This window comes from Oncorhynchus tshawytscha, linkage group LG03 (genome assembly GCF_018296145.1).
Source record: "Oncorhynchus tshawytscha isolate Ot180627B linkage group LG03, Otsh_v2.0, whole genome shotgun sequence".
Lineage (NCBI taxonomy): Eukaryota > Metazoa > Chordata > Actinopteri > Salmoniformes > Salmonidae > Oncorhynchus > Oncorhynchus tshawytscha.
In genome coordinates, this window is record NC_056431.1 from 66,026,828 (window position 1) to 66,049,042 (window position 22,215).

Here is a 22,215-nt window from a genome sequence, read left to right on the forward strand (position 1 = left end):
GGACAGCAACACAATTAGACCCAACCAAATCATGAGAAAACAAAAATATAATTACTTGACACATTGGAAAGAATTAACAAAAAAACTGAGCAAACTACAATGCTATTTGGCCCTAAACAGAGGAGAGTACACAGTGGCAGAATAACTGACCACTGTGACTGTCCCAAACTTAAGGAAAGCTTTGACTATGTACAGACTCAGTGAGCATAGCCTTGCTATTGAGAAAGGCTGCCATAGGCAGACCTGGCTCTCAAGAGAAGACAGGCTATGTGCTCACTGCCCACAAAATGAGGTGGAAACTGAGCTGCACTTCCTAACCTCCTGCCCAATGTATGACCATATTAGAGACACACATTTCCCTCAGATTACACAGATCCACAAAGAATTTGAAAACAAACCCGATTTTGATAAACTCCCATATCTACTGGGTGAAATATCACAGTGTGCCATCACAGCAGCAAGATTTGTGACCTGTTGCCACAAGAAAAGGTCAACCACTGAAGAACAAACACCATTGTAAATGCAACCCATATTTATGCTTATTTATTTTCCCTTTTGTACTTTAACCATTTGTACATCGTTACTACACTGTATATATACATAATATGACATTTGTAATGTCCTTATTCTTTTGGAACTTCTGTGAGTGTAATGTTTACTGTTCATTTTTTATAGTTTTTTCACTTTTGTATATTATCTATCTCACTTGCTTTGGCAATGTTAACATGTTTCCCATGCCAATAAAGCCCCTTGAATTGAATTGAAAATTGACAGACATGGACTGAAGTAAATAGGTGAAGTAGGTAGCTGTTAGAGGAATTTAATTCCTATTTGTTCGTTAACCAATTCAAGTATAACAAAGCAAAACACTTTGTCCGTTTCTAAGAATTTGTAAGGTTCTTATTTGCATAAAATAGACAAAGATCAGTCTCAATATTAATCAATAGCGTTTTTTCCCGAGAGCTCTGGTCATAATACCATGTACATTGGTTTTATATACCTCACATTTCATCATAAATGTCCCTCCTCCTCTCAGACACAATGGCAAAATAGTTCACAAGCCTTCTCACATTGTCTGCCACCTGTTAAACAATCTACTACAAGCCCAAGGTCTCTCCCCTCCCTGGGTAGGGACAGAATGTCCTGTAAGGAACACAGTATTCCAGCCGGTCTGACAATAGCTCCATTAGTTTATAACAAGGAACAGAAAGTCCTTGTTCTAATTCTTGACTAAAACTACACACCTTATATTCAGTATTATGATTATAATAAGATTCATACATTCATACAGTAACAGAGTAGTATTCTGTTTAGTTATAATTCTAAGCTAAATGTATACATAATTGAGTCCTTCTTCATAAAAATCCCATAACAGTAGCTCTTCATTTTATCATTGTTGTGTCACGTCCAATCACCATAGGCTACAGTATCATGGAGATCTCGCTGTCTCCACCCCTTCCTTCTCTCCCTGCCCCATCTCTCTTTTCCCCATCTCTCTCTTTCTTTCCCTCTCCTAACAGAAAACGGACAACATGCCACTGTCCTTCTTCCCTCCTCGTCACGGTAAGCCAACAGACAGACATACACACAGACACCGACACACGCATGCACATACTGTACACATGCGCTCCTGGTTTGGTGAAACCCTGGTTTTACACTGCGGCTAAGACTTAACAGGACAAGATGATTTATCACCATCCCTTCCAAAACGTCTGTTCCACCACTCCTCACTGAACCCTGTTCTGAGGAGCCAGCTCTGGAAGAATTTAAACAGAACATCTGAATTAGGACTCTGCAGACAGGACCTCATCATCATTAAGTCAATGTTATAGTCTCCTAATCTTCCTTCTGATAACCACAGGGTTTATTACAGGTGACCAGAGAAGATGGCAGCCACTGTGTACATGTCTACTGTACACACATGTCGCCTATGATGGTTATGACAATGTGATCAGCAAGATACATGCTTGTTAGGGCTGTCAATTAGTTTTTTATCATCTTTGTGAAATAGGCCTACTGTATTTTAACTCAGGCCATACAACCTGCGCTGTAATATACTGAGCTCATACACACTGCACTTGTTACGGCTCTCTTCTATCTCCTCCTCTGGCGAAGAGGTAGAACAAGGATCGGACCAAAATGCAGCGTGATGTTGATTCATGATATATTTTAATGAAGGAAAACCTATACATACAGAAACTACAAAACTAACGAAATGAAATAATGAAAACCGAAACAGCCCTATCTGGTGCAAACACAAAACACTAAGACAGGAACAATCACCCACGAAAACACAATGAAACCCAGGCTACCTAAATATGGTTCCCAATCAGAGACAACGAGAATCACCTGACTCTGATTGAGAACCTCAGGCAGCCATAGACTATGCTAGACACCCCTACTCAGCCACAATCCTGATACCTACTAAAACCCCCAATACCACAACACAACACAAAATAACCCCATGTCACACCCTGGCCTGACCAAATAATTATATAAACACAAAATACTAAGACCAGGGCGTGACAGCACTGTAATACACTGAACCCATACATACTGCACTGTAATACACTGAGCCCATACAACCTGCACTGTAATACACTGAGCCCATACAACCTGCACTGTAATATACTGAGCCCATACAACCTGCACTGTAATACACTGAGACCATACAACCTGCACTGTAATATACTGAGACCATACAACCTGCACTGTAATATACTGAACCCATACATACTGCACTGTAATACACTGAGCCCATACAACCTGCACTGTAATATACTGAGCCCATACAACCTGCACTGTAATACACTGAGCCCATACATACTGCACTGTAATACACTGAACCCATACATGCTGGACTGTAATACACTTGAACCCATACATACTACACTGTAATACACTGAACCCATACACACTGCACTGTAATACACTGAACCCATACACACTGCACTGTAATACACTGAACCCGTACATACTGCACTGTAATACACTGAACCCATACATACTACACTGTAATACACTGAACCCATACACACTACAATGTAATACACTGAACCCATACATACTGCACTGTAATACACTGAACTCATACATGCGACACTGTAATACACTGAACCCATACACACTACACTGTAATACACTGAACCCATGCATACTGCACTGTAATACACTGAACTCATACACACTACACTGTAATACACTGAACCCATACATACTGCACTGTAATACACTGAACTCATACATACGACACTGTAATACACTGAACCCATACACACTACACTGTAATACACTGAACCCATACATACTGCACTGTAATACACTGAACCCATACACACTGCACTGTATTACACTGAGACCATACAACCTGCACTGTAATATACTGAGCCCATACATACTGCACTGTAATACACTGAACCCATACAACCTGCGCTGTAATATACTGAGCTCATACATACTGCACTGTAATACACTGAACCCATACACACTGCACTGTAATACACTGAGCCCATACATACTGCACTGTAATACACTGAGCCCATACACACTGCACTGTAATACACTGAACCCATACATACTACACTGTAATACACTGAGCCCATACATACTGCACTGTAATACACTGAGCCCATACACACTGCACTGTAATACACTGAACCCATACATGCTACACTGTAATACACTGAGCCCATACATACTGCACTGTAATACACTGAGCCCATACACACTGCAGTGTAATACACTGAACCCATACATACTACACTGTAATACACTGAGCCCATACATACTGCACTGTAATACACTGAACCCATACACACTGCACTGTAATACACTGAACCCATACACACTGCACTGTAATACACTGAACCCATACACACTGCACTGTAATACACTGAGCCCATATAACCTGCACTGTATTACACTGAACCCATACACACTGCACTGTAATACACTGAACCCATACACACTGCACTGTAATACACTGAACCCATACACACTGCACTGTAATACACTGAGCCCATATAACCTGCACTGTATTACACTGAACCCATACAACCTGCACTGTAATACACTGAACCCATACATACTGCACTGTAATACAATGAACATAGCCAATACATTGGGAATGTAATTGCTACTCACAGCAGCCACACTGGGAAACTCCAGGCTGGCAAAGTGAAAATAGCTGTTGATGTTTGTCCCCTCCTTCTGTTTAGCTGTCCATAACAGGAGCCAGGGCAGAACCCTCTTCAGGACCCCTATGGCTCCAAGGACCACCTTCGGTAATGAGCCATGCAACTGTGTCCTATGATCTTTCCTTCTTGACCTTATTCCTTCTTAACCTTGTAGTCTTTTTCAATCTTACACTTTTCATTTCTCTTTCTTTTCCTCAGGAAAGCGTTGACACCATTTCACAGTGTATATCCCGTAGTAGGACATCACATTTCACTCCACAGATTTTGTGTTGTTCTTAAAGTGTGTTATGTTCCTCAGCCCCAACCTCGACCAATAGACAGCACGTCCTGTCCACTCCAAGACCCACAATGCCTCTGGGGCAGAACGAGCCAACCGGTAAACAAACAGACACTTTACTCCCTAACGCGACAGGACGGCTTAACTGTCAGTCAGCTTGGCTGCAGCCAGTGAAAGGCTGGGTGGGTGCTATTTCAGAGGGATCTTCTTTTATGATTGGCTGCATGAGTACGATTGGCATGCCCTAAGTACAGAAGTAGAGAGCCCCTCATCCGGATCTCAGGAGAAGATGGCTGAAAGTTCTAATACTGCCTCAGACAATTGGTCCCCATGGAGGCGGAGGTAGGTTGCCACGGCAGCATGGCCTAGCCTAGTGGTTGGTTGGTCCAGGTGAGAACGACCCTTGAACTTTTGAGCGTATTGCATAAGCGCTGCTTGTTCACGCAATGTGTTTCTCATCAGTCACGTCCCACAAATAAGTCACTCGTCTTCCTCTCTCTTCCTCAATCTTTGTCTCATTTTGTTGCTGTCTGTCCAAACATCCGTCAGCATCTTGTACCATATGTAACCCACATTCATTCATCTGTTGATTTCAATAGTTTTAAAACATTCTACACACAACTGTTCATTTAGAATCATTATTTTAACCCATGCTGCTTTGCTTTCAGCCAGCATTGAAGGTGTTCTGTCCAGTCTGCATGATAAATGCGCATATTACAGTCTAGAAGGTGTTCAGTCCAGTTTGCATGATAAAGTAGGATATTACAGTCTAGAAGGTGTTCAGACCAGTCTGCATGATAAAGTAGCATATTACAGTCTAGAAGGTGTTCAGTCCAGTCTGCATGATAAAGTAATATATTACAGTCTAGAAGGTGTTCAGACCAGTCTGCAAGATAAAGTAGTATATTACAGTCTAGAACAGTGGAATTCAAAGTCGGGGTTGCAACCCCTGCTGAGCCCAACTCATTAGATTTGAGGTGGGATGGGGTCGCAAAAAATTATTTGGAAAAAAATGGGATCCCCAGAAAATCTGCAGGAAATGGGGTCCCAGCTGAAAACGTTTGAATACCAGTGGTCTAGAAGGTGTTCAGTCCAGTTTGCATGATACACAGTAGGAGCAAGTTACAGTCTAGAAGGTGTTCAGACCAGTCTGCATGTTAAAGTAGAAAGTTACAGTCTAGAAGGTGTTCAGTCCAGTCTGCATGGTAAAGTAGAAAGTTACAGTCTAGAAGGTGTTCAGATCAGTTTGCATGGTAAAGTAGTATATTACAGTCTAGAAGGTGTTCAGTCCAGTCTGCATGGTAAAGTAGAAAGTAACAGTCTAGAAGGTGTTCAGTCCAGTCTGCATGTTAAAGTAGAAAGTTACAGTCTAGAAGGTGTTCAGTCCAGTCTGCATGGTAAAGTAGAAAGTTACAGTCTAGAAGGTGTTCAGATCAGTTTGCATGGTAAAGTAGTATATTACAGTCTAGACGGTGCTCAGACCAGTCTGCATGATAATGTAGCATATTACAGTCTAGAAGGTGTTCAGTCCAGTCTGCATGTTAAAGTAGAAAGTTACAGTCTAGAAGGTGTTCAGTCCAGTCTGCATGCTAAAGTAGAAAGTTACAGTCTAGAAGCTGTTCAGTCCAGTCTGCATGCTAAAGTAGAAAGTAACAGTCTAGAAGCTGTTCAGTCCAGTCTGCATGGTAAAGTAGAAAGTTACAGTCTAGAAGCTGTTCAGTCCAGTCTGCATGGTAAAGTAGAAAGTTACAGTCTAGATGGTGTTCAGACCAGTCTGCATGATAAAGTAGTATATTACAGTCTAGACGGTGTTCAGATCAGTTTGCATGATAATGTAGCATATTACAGTCTAGACGGTGTTCAGACCAGTCTGCATGATAATGTAGCATATTACAGTCTAGGAGGTGTTCAGACCAGTCTGCATGATAAAGTAGAAAGTTACAGAGTAGGAGGTGTTCAGGCCAGTCTGCATGATAATGTGTCATGCTACAAAATGACTCCACTTTCTTCCCAACAGAAGCAGAGCCTCACAGATCTATCATAAAATGTCCTTGTTTCTCATAGTGTACTCTTTTTATTTGTATATTTTAAATATTTTTTTATGTAACCTTTAATTTAACTAGTCAAGTCACCTAAGAATTAATTCTTATTTACAATGACGGCCTACCCCGGCCAAGTCCTGACCCGGACGATGCTGGGCCAACTGTGCACCGCCCTATGGGACTCCCAATCACGGCCGGTTGTGAAACAGCCTGGAAGGATACATACAGTATCTGACTGAATGTCCCTTCTATCCTTTCTTTATTCACATCATTCTATCATTTCTGTTATCCCTCTTGAACAAGTGTTAGCAAAACATCCGAAAAAGGACACTATACTCTCAACATCATCCCTGAAGTACTTTTGTATATATTTTAGACAGCAGTTATGAAAATAGCACTCATGAGCCAAAAAATTGTCCCAGAAAATGGCCTACTACGTCACATATGTGCAGATATGTGCACCATGTCATTGCTCTCTCTATTGCAGTGTTCATATGCTAGTTGGAACTAGGGAACACTGACATTTCTCACTTGCTGATTTGTTGAACGTGGTACATGTATAACTACAACCAGTTAGCATGTCGAAAATGTAAGAGTTACCTCTTTCCTTTTAGCACTTGAAATCGGCATCTCTCTCTCTCTCTCTCTCTCTCTCTCTCTCTCTCTCTCTCTCTCTCACTCACTCACTCATTACGTTTATTGCATAACTACACCACAACCAGCCCTCAAAAGCCCCTTCTACCTGGCCTTAACTGTGGTAGCATCAATATTACAATAGCGTATTGAGAAGTGACACAAAAACCCTGGAATGTCATGTTATCTACTCTACAACATTCCAACTCCTTCTCTCTCTCTTTCTCTCACTCACTCTCTCTCCATCTCCCTTTCTTTCTCTATTCCCTCTTTTCTCTCCCTCTTGGAGTCGAAGTAAAGTACCTGATTGGCTTAAACAATCAATTAGAGATGGTCATTAAAATCCTAACACTAGGTGATCAACCCTCACCCTGTTAAAACCTCATGGTTCACAGTCCTCCAAAAACACACAGACAAATGCACAGCAGTCACTCAGTTGTCCTTGTCCTGACAGCCTGGAAGCTGCTTCTATGTGTAGTAACACGTTCTATACACTACAAACCGCTCCATATGGGCTCAGCACCTTTCAAATCCAACCCTCTGTATCAACCTCATGCCAGGTAAAGGTTTATATCTGTTATGTGCTGGTTGAGGTCCAGGATAAGCTCTCCCCAGCCCAAGTTGTAAACCCATATCAGCCTGGTTATCAGGGAGCATTGCTATCTATTCTCTATGGTTCTTTATTTTATCTGTCAATGGATTCTATAGTTTTTCTAAGCCATTTAAATATGTATTTTTTCCAGTGTCAAAGACCTGTCCTTGGTGTGCTGTCTGTTCTATAAAACATATTTCTATGGCCTCAATGTTCTACTCTCATCTCTCACCCACTCCAGGACGAGCAGACCAGATCAAATCTGCCTCCTCTCTCTCCGTGGACATCACCCGTGCCACCCCCACCATCCCCTGTGCCTCCCCAACCATCCCCCGTGCCTCCCCAACCGTCCCCCGTGCCTCCCCAACCATCCCCCGTGCTTCCTCCACCGTCCCCCTTGCCTCCTCCACCATCCCCCGTGCCTCCCCCACCATCCCCGTGCCTCCCCCACCATCCCCCGTGCCTCCCCCACCATCCCCCGTGCCTCCCCAACCGTCCCCCCGCTCTTCCTCCACCATCCCCCGTGCCTCCCCCACCCTCCCCTTACCCTCCCCCACCCTCCCCCATGCCTCCCCCAGCTCCTGCCCTCCCCCACCCTTCCCCTGGCCTCTCCCACGGCCCCTGCGCATAACCCCCATCGTAACACCAGACCCCAACAGGCCAGACCCCAAGAAGCCAGACCCAAGCCTGAGCCTCAGGCCCAGCCCCAACAGGCCCGACCCCAACAGGCCAGACCCCAACAAGCCAGACCCCAGCCTGAGCCTCAGGCCCAGCCCCAACAGGTCAGACTCCAACAGGTCAGACCCCAAAAGGCCAGACCCCAACCCGAGACTCAGGCCCAGCCTCAGGCCCAGCCCCAAAAGGCCAGACCCCAACAGGTCCAGCCTCCGGCCAAGCCTCAGGCCCAACCTCAGGCCCAGCCCCAACAGGTCAGACCCCAACAGGTTAGACCCCAACAGGTCAGACCCCAACAGACCAGACCCCAGCCTGAGACTCAGGCCCAGCCCCAACAGGTCCAGCCTCAGGCCAAGCCTCAGGCCCAACCTCAGGCCCAGCCCCAACAGGCCAGACCCCAACCTCAGGCCCAGCCCCAACAGGCCAGACCCCAACAGGCCAGACCCCAGCCAGAGCCTCAGGCCCAGCCCCAACAGCCTGCTAAGGTCACCCAGAACCTACAGACCCCCACGGGTAAAGACCCTGCTCTCTCCACTCACCTCGGCCATAACAGAGAAATAGAACATTTATAATGGATCATTGAGTCCAAACGTCTAATCCTCTGATAAAAAATAAAGTTCTCTCTCACACAGCTCCCAGCCAATATCAGGTGGGACAACCTCTGCCAAGACCCGCCCTCGCCACTGAGAGGGCAAATAGTAACACCCGGGGTAACGATGACACCATTTTGTCCTATCACCATCTCTGTTGTCATCCAACCTCATGAACCCAAAGCTCTCATTGGTCATGTCTGCTCTCCATCAGTCAATTGTTGGATGACCTCATAGCTTACCCATAATACAATTTTCATCAGTCCGCACACTGTTACTATTGGTTGAAGCTGTCTGTGTTGCACTCTGAACTCTTTCTCCCTCCTACCATCCCATTACAACAAACTGTACACCTATACCCCTGCATCTCTCCATCACCCTTTCCCATCCTTCTCATTCTTACTACACCTCACTCACCCCATTCCTGATCATTCCAGGCACTGGATAGTTTGGTCTCACTGGCATTAAATCATCCATCTTTCATGGAAAAGAAAAGAAGGGCAGTTCAACTAAAGTTGTTTTCACTTCACTCTTCTTTTCACTTCACTCTTCCTTTCCTTGTCTGCATCTTTCATTCATCCATTTATCCACTCACTCACTCACTCATTCATTTGTTTTTCCATCCAGGGCTCCTACCATCTCACCTGAATGACCTTTGAACCTTGTCTCCATGGGATCGGACCCCTTCTCTCTCTCTAACCCCTCCTACTGCCCCTCTCTCTGATCATATAGGTACCAGCTTCCTGAGACCTTTGACCCCCACCGATCCTCGCTCTCCTATAGGCTCTGCCATTGCCACGGCAGCCAGGAACACAACATTGCCTCGTGTAGCTCTCTACTCCACCCCTAACGGCATCAGACCTCTCTCTCTACCCAGGAACAAAAACATCACCTCCCCCCTCACCTCCGTCACGAGTGAGGGTAATGGAGCAATGTTTTCCTCTTCTTCCTCCTTATCTTCCTCCCTCTGTCCTCACCACTAGGTCAGGTCTCACCTTTTCTTTCTCTCTCTCGCTCTCGCTCTCTCTCTCTCCTCTCACAAATCGATATGAGTGTCATGTGGTCTTGGTCCACAGTGTGGGTCAAAGAATGTGTAGGCTTAATAATTTCTGCCAATGTTTTTGGAGAGAGAGAGAGAAGAGAGAGAGAGAGAGAGAGAGAGAGAGAGAGAGAGAGAAGAGAGAGAGAGAGAGAGAGAGAGAGAGAGAAGAGAGAGAGAGAGAGAGAAGAGAGAGAGAGAAGAGAGAGAGATACATCTGTGGAACACAAGCCAACTGGCTTCAAATCATTCCAAACACCAGACTGATCTGATCATTTACTTTTAAGAGACTGTGTTTTCAGATTAGATTATGTTATCCACTTTTAGTCTTGTTGTTGTTGTCCTCTCGTGTGTTCCTAGCATGTCTTTAGCATGTTTTCTGCGTTTTCAGACATGCTTAATTTAATGAGCCCTCTTCTCCCTCCAACAGCCGACGGGGAGCACCACAAGGGTCTTGCTATTTCCAAACCTGCAGTCTGGTCCGGAAACCGACTGGGTAAAAAACAGAGATGATTGTTACCTCTCAGTGTGTCTCTCACTCACTAACCCATCTTCCCGAGAGACGCCATTTTGTTTTATGTTCCCCGCAGCAAGCCCTCCATGCGCTTAAGCCAACAACTTGACAACTTGCCCCTGTCCTAAGATTGGCAAGCTTGTCTGTTTGTCTGCGTGACTGTCCATTCTTATTGGGCATCCTGTCCATTTGCGTGTTGTGCCTGTTATTGTTGATGTGGGACTGAATCTGCTGCTGTGTTTGTCCACGTTTTGACTGTCAATATGACTGAGACTAAAGAAGAATCCTAGACCTGTTGTTCAGGTCATAAAAGACTGAATCTTACAGTAACTTGATATCTGGTTCGAATTTTCACACAAATCTCCCATTGACGTCATTGCATGATATGCTCGAAAATGTGTTACATCTCAAGCCAAAAAATTACCACAGTCATGGATGTCCACACCTACATTTCACTATAACCAGTTGTTGGCTTCAGTCTCAGCCGGTGTGTGTGTTTCTGTGAAACTGGCAGAGTTTCAGAGGTCATCAAGGAGCCCTAGGGCTTGCAGGAAGCAGCTCTACAGAATTCAAAAACACTGTCTACAAAAACCAATCTGAAATACCAATGAAATATTATTACATTTCAAATGTCCCCACAGCAACATTATTCCAATATTTGCACTTTTTGGTTTCTAATGAACTGCAAAATTAAATCATTGATGTAGTTGTGAATTATGATGTGTCTAAACGGTCAGTCAGTGGTGCCTGTCTGTCTGTCAATGGTGTCTGTCTGTCATTGGTGTCTGTCTGTCTGTCTGTCTGTCTGTCTGTCTGTCTGTCTGTCTGTCTGTCTGTCTGTCTGTCTGTCTGTCTGTCTGTCTGTCTGTCTGTCTGTCTGTCTGTCTGTCAGGGGTGTCTGTTTGTCTGTCTGTCTGTCTGTCAGTGGTGTCTCTCTGTCAGTGGTGCCTGTCTGTCTGTCAGTGGTTTCTGTCTGTCTGTCAGGGGTGTCTGTCTGTCTGTCTGTCTGTCTGTCTGTCTGTCTGTCTGTCTGTCTGTCTGTCTGTCTGTCTGTCTGTGGTGTCTGTCTGTCTTGGGCTTATCTGTCTCATATTACTATGGTCCCATCCACTTCCTGAAGCATGTGTCTCTCAGGGTGAATTCCACACTGGATGGAGTGCTCATATCTGTGTTCTGTACGTCAATGTCTTGCACATTGCACATCTCATGTTTGATTTGATGTTGTTCAACTGTGAATGTGGTCTATAGAGTTTATATAGGCGTTACATTGTTTTGAGCCCTCTGCTTTGAGAGTGGATAGTGACCTTGCGTTTCTCGAGTATACAGTGCATTCGGAAAGTATTCAGACCCCTTGACCTTTTTGTTACGTTACAGCCTTATTCTAAAATTGTTCAATTATATTTTTCCCTCATTAATCTACACACAATACCCCATAATGACAAAGCAAAAACTTGTTTTTAGACATTTTTGCAAATTTATAGAAAAAATATATAACATGTACATAAGTATTCAGGCCCTTTGCTCAGTACTTTGTTGAAGCACCTTTGGCAACATTCAGAGACTTCCCCCGAAGCCACTCCTGCATTGTCTTGGCTGTGTGCTTAGGGTTGTTGTCCTGTTGGAAGGTAAACCTTCGCCCCAGTCTGAGGTCCTGAGTGCTTTGAACCAGGTTTTCATCAAGGATTTCTCTGTACTTTGCTCTATTCATCTTTCCCTCGATCCTGACTAGTCTCCCAGTCCCTGCCGCTGAAAAACATCTCCACAGCATGATGCTGCAACCCCCATGCTTCACCGTAGGGATGGTGCCAGGTTTCCTCCAGATGTGACGCTTGGCATTCAGGTCAAAGAGTTCAATCTTGGTTTCATCAGATCATATAATCTAGTTTCTAATGGTTAGAGAGTCCTTTAGGTGCCTTCTACAGAGTAGTGCGGGCGGGCTGCCATGTGACTTCTACAGAGTAGTGGCTTCTGTCTGGCCACTCTACATTAAAGGCCTGATTGGTGGATTGCTGAATAGATGTTTGTCCTTCTGGAAGGTTCTCCTTTGTTTTGGTAGCCTTCCCCAGATCTGTGCCTCGACACAATCCTGTCTCTACGGACAATTACCTCCACCTCATGGCTTAGTTTTTGCTCTGACATGCGCTGTCAACTGTGGGGACCTCATATAGACAGGTGTGTGCCTTTTCAAATCATGTACAATCAAATTTACCACATGTGGACTACAATCAAATTGCAGAAACTTCTCAAGGATGATCAATGGAATCAGGATGTACCAGAGTTCAGTTTTGAGTCTCATAGCAAAGGGTCTGAATACTTATTTAAATAAGGTATTTCATTTTCTTTATTTTTGAAATTTGCAAAAATATCTAAAACCTTTTTCCACTTCGTCGATAGGTGGTATTGTGTGTAGATTGATGAGAAAAAACAAACAGATTTAATCCATTTTACATTTGACATTTTAACATCACAAAATGTTGAGAAAGGGGAGAGGTCTGACTGCTTTCTGATTGCACTGTATGTTGCAACAAGCATGACAGTCATTTTGTAAATCAGTGGAAAATATTTTCTCAGGGAATATGGTTCTGGGCAAACCTAAAGCACAGTGTTTTTCACTGTCTTGCCAGAGGATTCTGACAGAAACCAGCACACACAACAATCTACTGCTGGTAAAGCTCACACTTCAAAACAGTGTGTGTGTTTGTATTTGTGTGGGAGCATGTGTGTGTGTGTGTGTCACTGCTGTTGTAAAACAGTGCAGCGGTTAGGTGTTTTTCACCCAAAGAGACCAGTGAGTGTTTTGTGGGGTGTTGTGAATAATCTGGTTCTCCCATAGCCAGATGCAGGGTTCAGGATGATAAACAGAGCTTCCTCATGATGTCACACCTTACGTTCCCATAACGCTGATCCCCATCACCCAATGAGCAGTCAACAAAAGTTGAAGATTGAATTTTTGGGGAAAAAAGCATTTAAGGAGCCACAAGGTTTTACGCACAGCCACATTTTCTTTGGCTGAAAGCGACACACACTGTGGCTCTCCAAGACTTTCCCACGCTTGGCTTCAAGTTCTACTTATCCTTGTCTGGTCTTCGTAGCCCCATTGAGGTTGGAGCTCAGTCTGATTTACCCCTGAAAGAGTGACAGGCATGCAGGGTCAGATCCGACTGGGCCAAGGGGTCGACACAAGCCAAGTTAATATTTATGAATGTGTTGTGGTGGTGGTGGGGGGGGGTAATATTTATGAGGGGGTTTAGTGCTGATAAGGAGGGCTTAGGAACAGTAGATACCCTAGAGGAGATCACAACCACCAATCATTCTCTTGAGATAAGAGTGTGCCAAGTGGAAATGACATGATGTAACATGGGGCCACCTGGGCTGCACACTGGGTGGTCAGAGCTATAGACATAGGCTACAGTGAGTAGAATGAACCAGTCTCTCAAGCATTCAAAGAACTGCCTCAATCACGCTCAGATAGTGCCTACCACATCAAAGTCAACAGTATGGAGAGATGACGCATGTCCAGTAAGTGCATTTACTCAATGAGACCTGAACTAGGGTTGCCAACCCTCTCAGTTTGGCCAGGAGAAAAGATATTCAGGGAGAATTTCCTGAACTGGATTGCTTAATAGTAGATCTGAGTTCAGTCTGAGTGGCCTGTTCTGAGTTTGATACTTCAGAGTCTTCATCACAGAGCTTTGCCCCTAAAATCAGTCCACAGCCTGCTAAAGCTCCAACAGACTTTAAAAGAACATCATTTAGCAGGAGTTTGAACTGGCGTCCGCCTTATTCCCTGGGTTGTGTTTAGTCTGATCCTATTCGTAGGTTCTGGAATAGGAACAATACAGGGGTTGTGAAGAATTTTGGCTTGGCTGTAGCAGAGGATTAATTGAGACCAGGTTTCTTGCTTTTCATCTAAAAGATATAAGAACATGCATAAAATGTTATGGTGTCTCAGGGGTCTATTCAATCAGCTCTGCTTTAGTTGACATCCACATAGTGGCTGTTTTGGCTGTGTCGGAGGAGGAACTGCATTAGAGCTGTTAAATCCACAAGCTGCTCCTGTGGCATTATACCTAAAGCGAACATCGGCATTGGCTGCTCAGAGTCACATTAAGAGAAATCCCATGCAGACTTTTTTTTAATAGTTCGGACACTGGAATGTGAGATGTAATCAACAACTTGATTAGTCTGATAGAAATCCTCATTATTTAGTTTAATGATTTTCAAATTGAGCATAATTATTTCTACAGTAAATGACTACACTTTCTTGTTCTGAATTATAACGCAAGTGGGACGGTGTGGCTTTGTGGTAATAATCAAGAGCAGTTGCTCATTGATTTGACAGCTGCAGTTCCACCTCCGACACCGCCAAAATATCAGCTACAGTGCCTTCAGAAAGTATGCAGACCATTTGACTTTATACACATTTTGTTACATTACAGCCTTTTTCTAAAATAGATTAAATAAGTAAACCTATTCAGCAATCTACACACACTACCCAATAATGACAAAGCAAAAACAGTTTTTTTGACATTTGTGCAAATTTATTAAATATTAAAAACAGAAATACTTTATTTACATAAGTATTCAAAAACTTTGCTATGAGACTCGAAATTGAGCTCAGGTGCATCCTGTTTCCATCGATCATCCTTAAGACGTTTCTACAACTTGATTTAATTCCACCTGTGGTAAATTCAGTTGATTGGACATGATTTGGAAAGGCACACACATGTCTATATTTGGTCCGACAGTTGACAGTGAATGTCAAAAACCAAGCCATGAGGTTGAAGGAATTGTCCGTAGAGCTCTGAGACAGGATTGTGTCGAGGCACAGATCTGGTGAAGGGTACCAAAACATTTCTGCAAGATTGAAGGTCCCCAAGAACACAGTGGCCGAATCAATCTTAAAAAGTCCTGCGTCCTTCTCTTCCTGACCAAGAACCCGATGGTCAGGCTGACAGAACTCCAGAGTTCATCTGTGGAGATGGGAGAACCTTCCAGAAGGACAAGCATCTAGGTAGCACTCCACCAATCTGGTCTTTATGGTAGAGTGGCCAGACTGAAGCCACTCCTCGGTAAAAGGCACATGACAGCCCACTTGGAGTTTGCCAAAAGGCACCTAAAGACTCTCAGATCATGAGAAACAAGATGTGGTCTGGTGAAACCAAGATTGAACTCTTTGGCCTGAATGCCAAGCGTCACTTCTAGAGGATACCTAGCACCATCCTTACGGTGAAGTATGGTGGTGGCACCATCATGCTGTGGGGATGTTTTTCAGCGGTAGTGACTGGGAGACTAGTCAGGATCGAGGCAAAGATGAACTGAGCAAAGTACAGAGAGATCCTTGATGAAAACCTGATCCAGAGCACTCAGGACCTCAGAAATGGGTGAAGGTTCACTTTCCAACAGGACAATGACCCTAAACACACAGCCAAGACAATGCAGGAGTGGCTTCGGGACAGGTCTCTGAATGTCCTTGAGTGGCCCAGCCAGAGCCCGGGCCTGAACCCGATCGAAATTCTCTGGTGAGACCTGAAAATAGCTGTGCAGCGACGCTCCCCCTCCAACCTGACAGAGCTTGAGAGGATCTGCAGAGAAGAATGGGAGAACTTCCCAAATACAGGTGTGCAAAGCTTCTAGCGTCATACCCAAGAAGACTCGAGGGTGTAATCACTGCCAAAGGTGCTTCAACAAAGTACTGAGTAAAGCGTCTGAATACTTATGTAAATGCGATATTTCATTTTTTTCTATTAGCAAACGTTTCTAAAATCCTGTTTTTGCTTTTTCATTATGGGGTATTGTGTGTCGATTGATGTGGGAAAACACTATTTAATACCTTTTTGAATAAGGCTGTAACCTAACAAAACGTGGAAAAAGTCAAGGGGTCTGAAAACATTCCGTAGGCACTGTATGTGTCAGCTATCACTGGTAAATGCTTGATCTTATTGAATCTATGCCTCGGTCTCGCTGACAATTTCTTTGAATCCTTGTGTGGTTTTTAGGTTTCTTCTGATTGCTGCTCTTGTGTTTTTTATGTGACGGCTAGGTTTATAGTTGAAGGTTATTAAGAGTGTATGTGCTGTTACTCATAGCCTATGGCTGTGCAATGTAGTAGGAATTCTCAACATGCTTTTTTTTACAAGTCCAATCTGTTGGGCCTGTTTGTATGGCAATGCTTCTGTCCATCACCATCTCCTCTCCAGTGGTTCAGTTGACACTGCGGATTCTCTCTTCTTCATCCCCCTTGAAAAGTAGCACAATATTCATCCTCAGTTATGAGTTAATAGGCCTCTCAACAGTGCACTCCAGCGGCCTCCAAATATGTAGTTCCTAACCCTGCTATGGCCTCTATTTCCCAGGCTCCCCTGCAGTCCTGCGTCCCTCTCTTCCTGTCAACAAGAGGCCCAACCTGGTGGGGAAAACAGGGAACAAGGGTGAGGGCAGAACTGACCACTGTTTTTGATGCTGAATACTTTGACTTCTGTTACAGCAACACTTTTTTGCTTCTGTTAAAGCAACACAAGTTTTGCACCGACATCTTAATTTTGTCGTCATTTTGATGGTTCTTCCTTCCCTCAGTAAAGTTCTAAAGCGCCTTGCACTTCTCTGAAGAATACACACACAGCTTTAAACCACTTCTCTGAAGAATACACACACAGCTTTAAACCACTTCTCTGAAGAATACACACACAGCTTTAAACCACTTCTCTGAAGAATACACACACAGCTTTAAACCACTTCTCTGAAGAATACACACACAGCTTTAAACCACTTCTCTGAAGAATACACACACAGCTTTAAACCACTTCTCTGAAGAATACACACACAGCTTTAAACCACTTCTCTGAAGAATACACACACAGCTTTAAACCACTTCTCTGAAGAATACACACACAGCTTTAAACCACTTCTCTGAAGAATACACACACAGCTTTAAACCACTTCTCTGAAGAATACACACACAGCTTTAAACCACTTCTCTGAAGAATACACACACAGCTTTAAACCACTTCTCTGAAGAATACACACACAGCTTTAAACCACTTCTCTGAAGAATACACACACAGCTTTAAACCACTTCTCTGAAGAATACACACACAGCTTTAAACGTAACAACTGTGTGTGAGTGCCTGTGATGAGTGCGCACCTGCCAGTATGTATGTGTGCATGTGTGTGCCTGTGTGTGCAGTATGTGTGTGTTGTTCTGACTCACTTCTCTTACATAACACCAACACAATTATGCAACACACATATTTAATATATTTTCCTTCAGCAGGAAAACCTCTTAGAGATACACCTGGCTGGGTAGCAGATGACCACAACTGTATCTGTAGCTAATATGACTGAGCTGTGTTTTCTACCCCCTGTCCTCAGATAAGCCTATAGACCTGAAGCAGGGAGACAAGGCATCCATCTTGAAGTCCTTCCCTCTGGTTACGACTAAGCCCTCCAAACAAAAGACCACAACCATCGCCCCGGCCTTGAACGGTACGGTTCAGTGACTGTGTTTCTAAGAATATACACTATATAAATACAGTGCATTTGGAAAGTATTCAGACATCTTGATTTTTTCCTGATTTTTTTCCCCCCTCGTCATTCTACACACAATACCCCATAATGACAAAGCAAAAACAGGTTTATAGAAATGTTAGGAAATTTACAAAAACTTAGAACCGGAAATATTTACACAAGTATTCAGACCCTTTGCTCAGTACTTTGTTGAAGAACCTTTGGCAGCGATAACAACCTCGAGTCTTCTTGGGTACGACGCTAGAAGCCTTGGCACACCTGTATTTGAAGAGTTTTTCCCATTCTTCTCTGCAGATCCTCTCAAGCTCTGTCAGGTTGGATGGGGAGCATCGCTGCACAGCTATTTTCAGGTCTCTCCGGAGATATTCGATCGGGTTCAAGTCTGAGCTCTAGATGAGCCACTCAAGGACATTCAGACACTTGTCCCAAAGCCACTCCTGCGTTGTCTTGGCTGTGTGCTTATGGTCGTTGTCCTGTTGGAAAGTGAACCATTGGCCCAGTCTGAGGTCCTGACCAATCTGGAAGCAGGTTTTCATCCAAGATCTCTCTGTACTTTGCTCAGTTCATCTTTCCCTCGATCCTGACTAGTCTTTGACTTTGGGCTAACTCAAATCTAACTCAAATCGGGCTGTCATGTGCTTTTTACTAAGGAGTGGCTTCCGTCTGGCCACTCTATCATAATGTCCTGATTGGTGGAGTGTTGCAGATATGGTTGTCCTTCTGGAAGGTTCTCCCATCTCCCCAGATGAACTCTGGAGCTCTGTCAGAGTGACCATCGGGATCTTGGTCACCTTCCTGACCAAAGCCCTTCCCCCCCGATTGTTCAGTTTCACCGGGCGACCAGCTCTAGGAAGAGTCTTGGTGGTTCCAAACGTCTTCCATTTAAGAAGGATGGAGGCCACTGTGTTCTTGGGACCTTCAATCCTGCAGACATTTTTTGGTACCCTTCCCCATATCTGTGCCTTGACACAATCCTGTCTCGGAGCTCTACGGACAATCCTTCAACCTCATGGCTTTGTTTTTGCTCTGACATGTACTGTCAACTGTGGGACCTTATATAGACAGGTGTGTGCCTTTCCAAATCATGTCCAATCAGCAGAATTTATCACAGGTGGACTCCAATCAAGTTGTAGAAACATCTCAAGGATGATCGATGGAAACAGGTTGCCCCGGAGCGCAATGTCGAGTCTCATAGCACATGTTCGGAATAGTTTTGTTAATAAGGTATTTCTGTTTTTATTGTTAATACATTTGTAAAACTGTCAAAAAAAATGTTTTCGCTTTGTCATTATTGGGTATTGTGTGTAGATTGATGAGGAAAGTAATTTATTTAATCAATTTTAGAATAAGTCTGTAACTTAACAAAATGTGGGAAAAGGGAAGGGGTCTGAATACTTTCCGTATGCACTCTATAGAGGTATGTGGACACCCCTTCAAATTGGTGGATTCAGATATTTCAGCCACACCCATTGCTGACATGTGTATAAAATGGAGCACACTGCTATGCAATCTCCATAGACAAACATTGGCTGTAGAATGTCCTTACTGATTAGCTCAGTGACTTTCAATGTGGCACCGTCATAGGATGCCACTTTTCAAACAAGTCAGTTCGTTAAAATTGTGCCATTCTAGTGCTTCCCCTGTCAACTGTAAGTGCTGTTATTGTGAAGTGGAAACGTTTAGGAGCAACAACAGCTCAGTCGCGAAGTGGTAAGCCACACAAGCTCACAGAGCAGGACCGCTGAGTACTGAAGCGTTTAACACGTACAAATCGTCTGTCCTCGGTTTCAACACTCACTACCGAGTTCCAAATAGCCTCTGTAAGCAAATTCAGCACAATAATTGTTTGTTGGGAGCTTCATGAAATGGGTTTCCATGGCCGAGAAGCTGCACACAAGCCTAAGATCACCATGTGCAATGCCAAACTTTGGCTGGAGTGGTGTAAAGCTTGCCGCCATTAGACTCTGGAGCAGTGGAAACATGTTCTCTGGAGTGATGAATCACGCTTCACCATCTGGCAGTCCAATGGACAAATCTGGGTTTGGCGGATGCCAGGAGAAAGCTAACCTGTCCGAATGCATAGAGACAACTGTAAAACTTGGTGGATGACAAAAAATGGTCTGGGGCTGTTTTTCATGATTTGGGCTAGGACCCTTAGTTCCAGTGAAAGAAAATCTTAACGCTACAGCATACAATGCCATTTTAGACGATTCTGTGCTTCCAACTTTGTGGCAACAGTTTTGGAAATGTCCTTTCCTGTTTCAGTATGACGATGCCCCGTGCAGAAAGTGAGGTCCATTCAGAAATGGTTTGGCAAGAATGGTGTGGAAGAACTTGACTCGCCTGCATGGAGCCCTAACTTCCACCCCATCGAACACCTTTGGAATTAATTGGCATGCTGACTGCGAGCCAGGCCTGTTCTTGTGGCTGAATGGAAACACATTTCTGCAGAAATGTTCCAACATCTATTGGAAAGCCTTCCCAGAAGAGTGAAGGCTGTTATGGCAGCAAACTCCATATTAATGCCCATCATTTTGGAATGAGATGCTCAACAAGCAACTGTCCACATACTTTTGGTCATGTAGTGTATGTGTTTTTTTGCACTTTTTACAAACTTTTATTTGTTCAAGGGAGCCCAATTGAGACCATGGTATCATTCACAATGGTGCCGTGAGAACAAACAATTCATAAGTCAACATGATGATTCAGTAAAATAGCAAAAAAAAAAATATAAGATGCACTACATTTCAACAACACAAATCAATTATTACTATCAACCAAAACACTCGCAAACCTCTGGAAACCTCAGTGAATTCATCCCTCATCAACGTTCTAAACTGCCCTATTGGCACCAAGGTTTCCAGATGTAATGTGGATTGTAAATTATACCAAACATGGGGGGGGGGGCGTTAAAACTAAAGACTGATTGACGTAGGTTGGTAGAGACACGAGGGACTTCAAGAGTTAACCAACCATGTGAGCAGGTTTGGTGCCTCATATTTTTATACTTTTTAAAATGTATTTTTAAAATTTTACCCCCCTTTTTCATGGTATCCAATTGTTAGTAGTTACTATCTTGTCTCATTGCTACAACTCCCGTACGGGCTCGGGAGAGAGGAAGGTCAAAAGTCATGCGTCCTCCGAAACACAATCAACCAAGCCGCACTGCTTCTTAACACAGCACGCATCAAACCCGGAAGCCAGCCGCACCAATGTGTTGGAGGAAACACCGTGCACCTGGCGACCATGTTAGCGTGCACCGCGCCCGGCCCGCCGAAGGAGTCACTAGTGCGCAATGAGACAAGGATATCCCTCCCTAACCCGGACGACGCTAGGCCAATTGTGTGACACCCCATGGACCTCCCGGTCACCTGCGACAGAGCCTGGGCTCGAACCCAAAGTCTCTGGTGTCACAGCTAGCACTGTGATGCAGTGCCTTGGACCACTGCGCCACCCGGGAGGCCCCTCAAGTATTTTTATACTTTAACAGAGAATTGAGATTTTTTGGAGGCTTGTGCAGAATAGCTTTGTAAACAAAAAGGGAGAGTTTTTTAAATTTTATTTATTTTATTTCACCTTTATTTAACCAGGTAGGCTAGTTGAGAACAAGTTCTCATTTGCAACTGCGACCTGGCCAAGATAAAGCATAGCAGTGTGAACAGACAACACAGAGTTACACATGGAGTAAACAATTAACAAGTCAATAACACAGTAGAAAAAAGGGGAGTCTATATACATTGTGTGCAAAAGGCATGAGGAGGTAGGCGAATAATTACAATTTTGTAGATTAACACTGGAGTGATAAATGATCAGATGGTCATGTACAGGTAGAGATATTGGTGTGCAAAAGAGCAGAAAAGTACATAAATAAAAACAGTATGGGGATGAGGTAGGTAAAAATGGGTGGGCTATTTACCAATAGACTATGTACAGCTGCAGCTGTACATGAAATGAAGTGATACACTTCTATTGTACCACAACATCCAGGGGTTTTAGAGAATGCTGCAGTCTGATGAATAGTGTGACCATAATTAAGAGGTGGCAGGGAGGTTGCCTGTACAACCTGCAGGATATGTTTCTATAAAAGAAGCCTATTTTAAATCTCAGCTTTTTTAGCTAGCTCATCCGTA

General features: G+C 43.9%; 1 protein-coding gene across 8 annotated transcripts in view; it reads left to right on the forward strand.

Moving 5' to 3' along the window:
* The window catches only part of LOC112234680 (target of Nesh-SH3), a 53,734-nt gene that overhangs the window by 16,240 nt on the left and 15,279 nt on the right, over positions 1–22,215 (forward strand). The window contains exons 7-13 of one of the 8 annotated variants that reach the window (XM_024402927.2): positions 1,521–1,563; positions 4,218–4,283; positions 4,495–4,572; positions 9,738–9,926; positions 10,475–10,540; positions 16,915–16,989; positions 17,930–18,043. In XM_024402927.2, coding sequence (XP_024258695.1) covers positions 1,521–1,563; positions 4,218–4,283; positions 4,495–4,572; positions 9,738–9,926; positions 10,475–10,540; positions 16,915–16,989; positions 17,930–18,043 — 631 coding nt within the window. Of the gene's footprint in view, positions 1–1,520; positions 1,564–4,217; positions 4,284–4,494; positions 4,573–7,981; positions 8,929–9,047; positions 9,126–9,737; positions 9,927–10,474; positions 10,541–16,914; positions 16,990–17,929; positions 18,044–22,215 lie in introns of those variants that run through there. The other 7 variants (XM_024402928.2, XM_024402931.2, XM_024402929.2 and 4 more) reach the window with 7 other exon arrangements.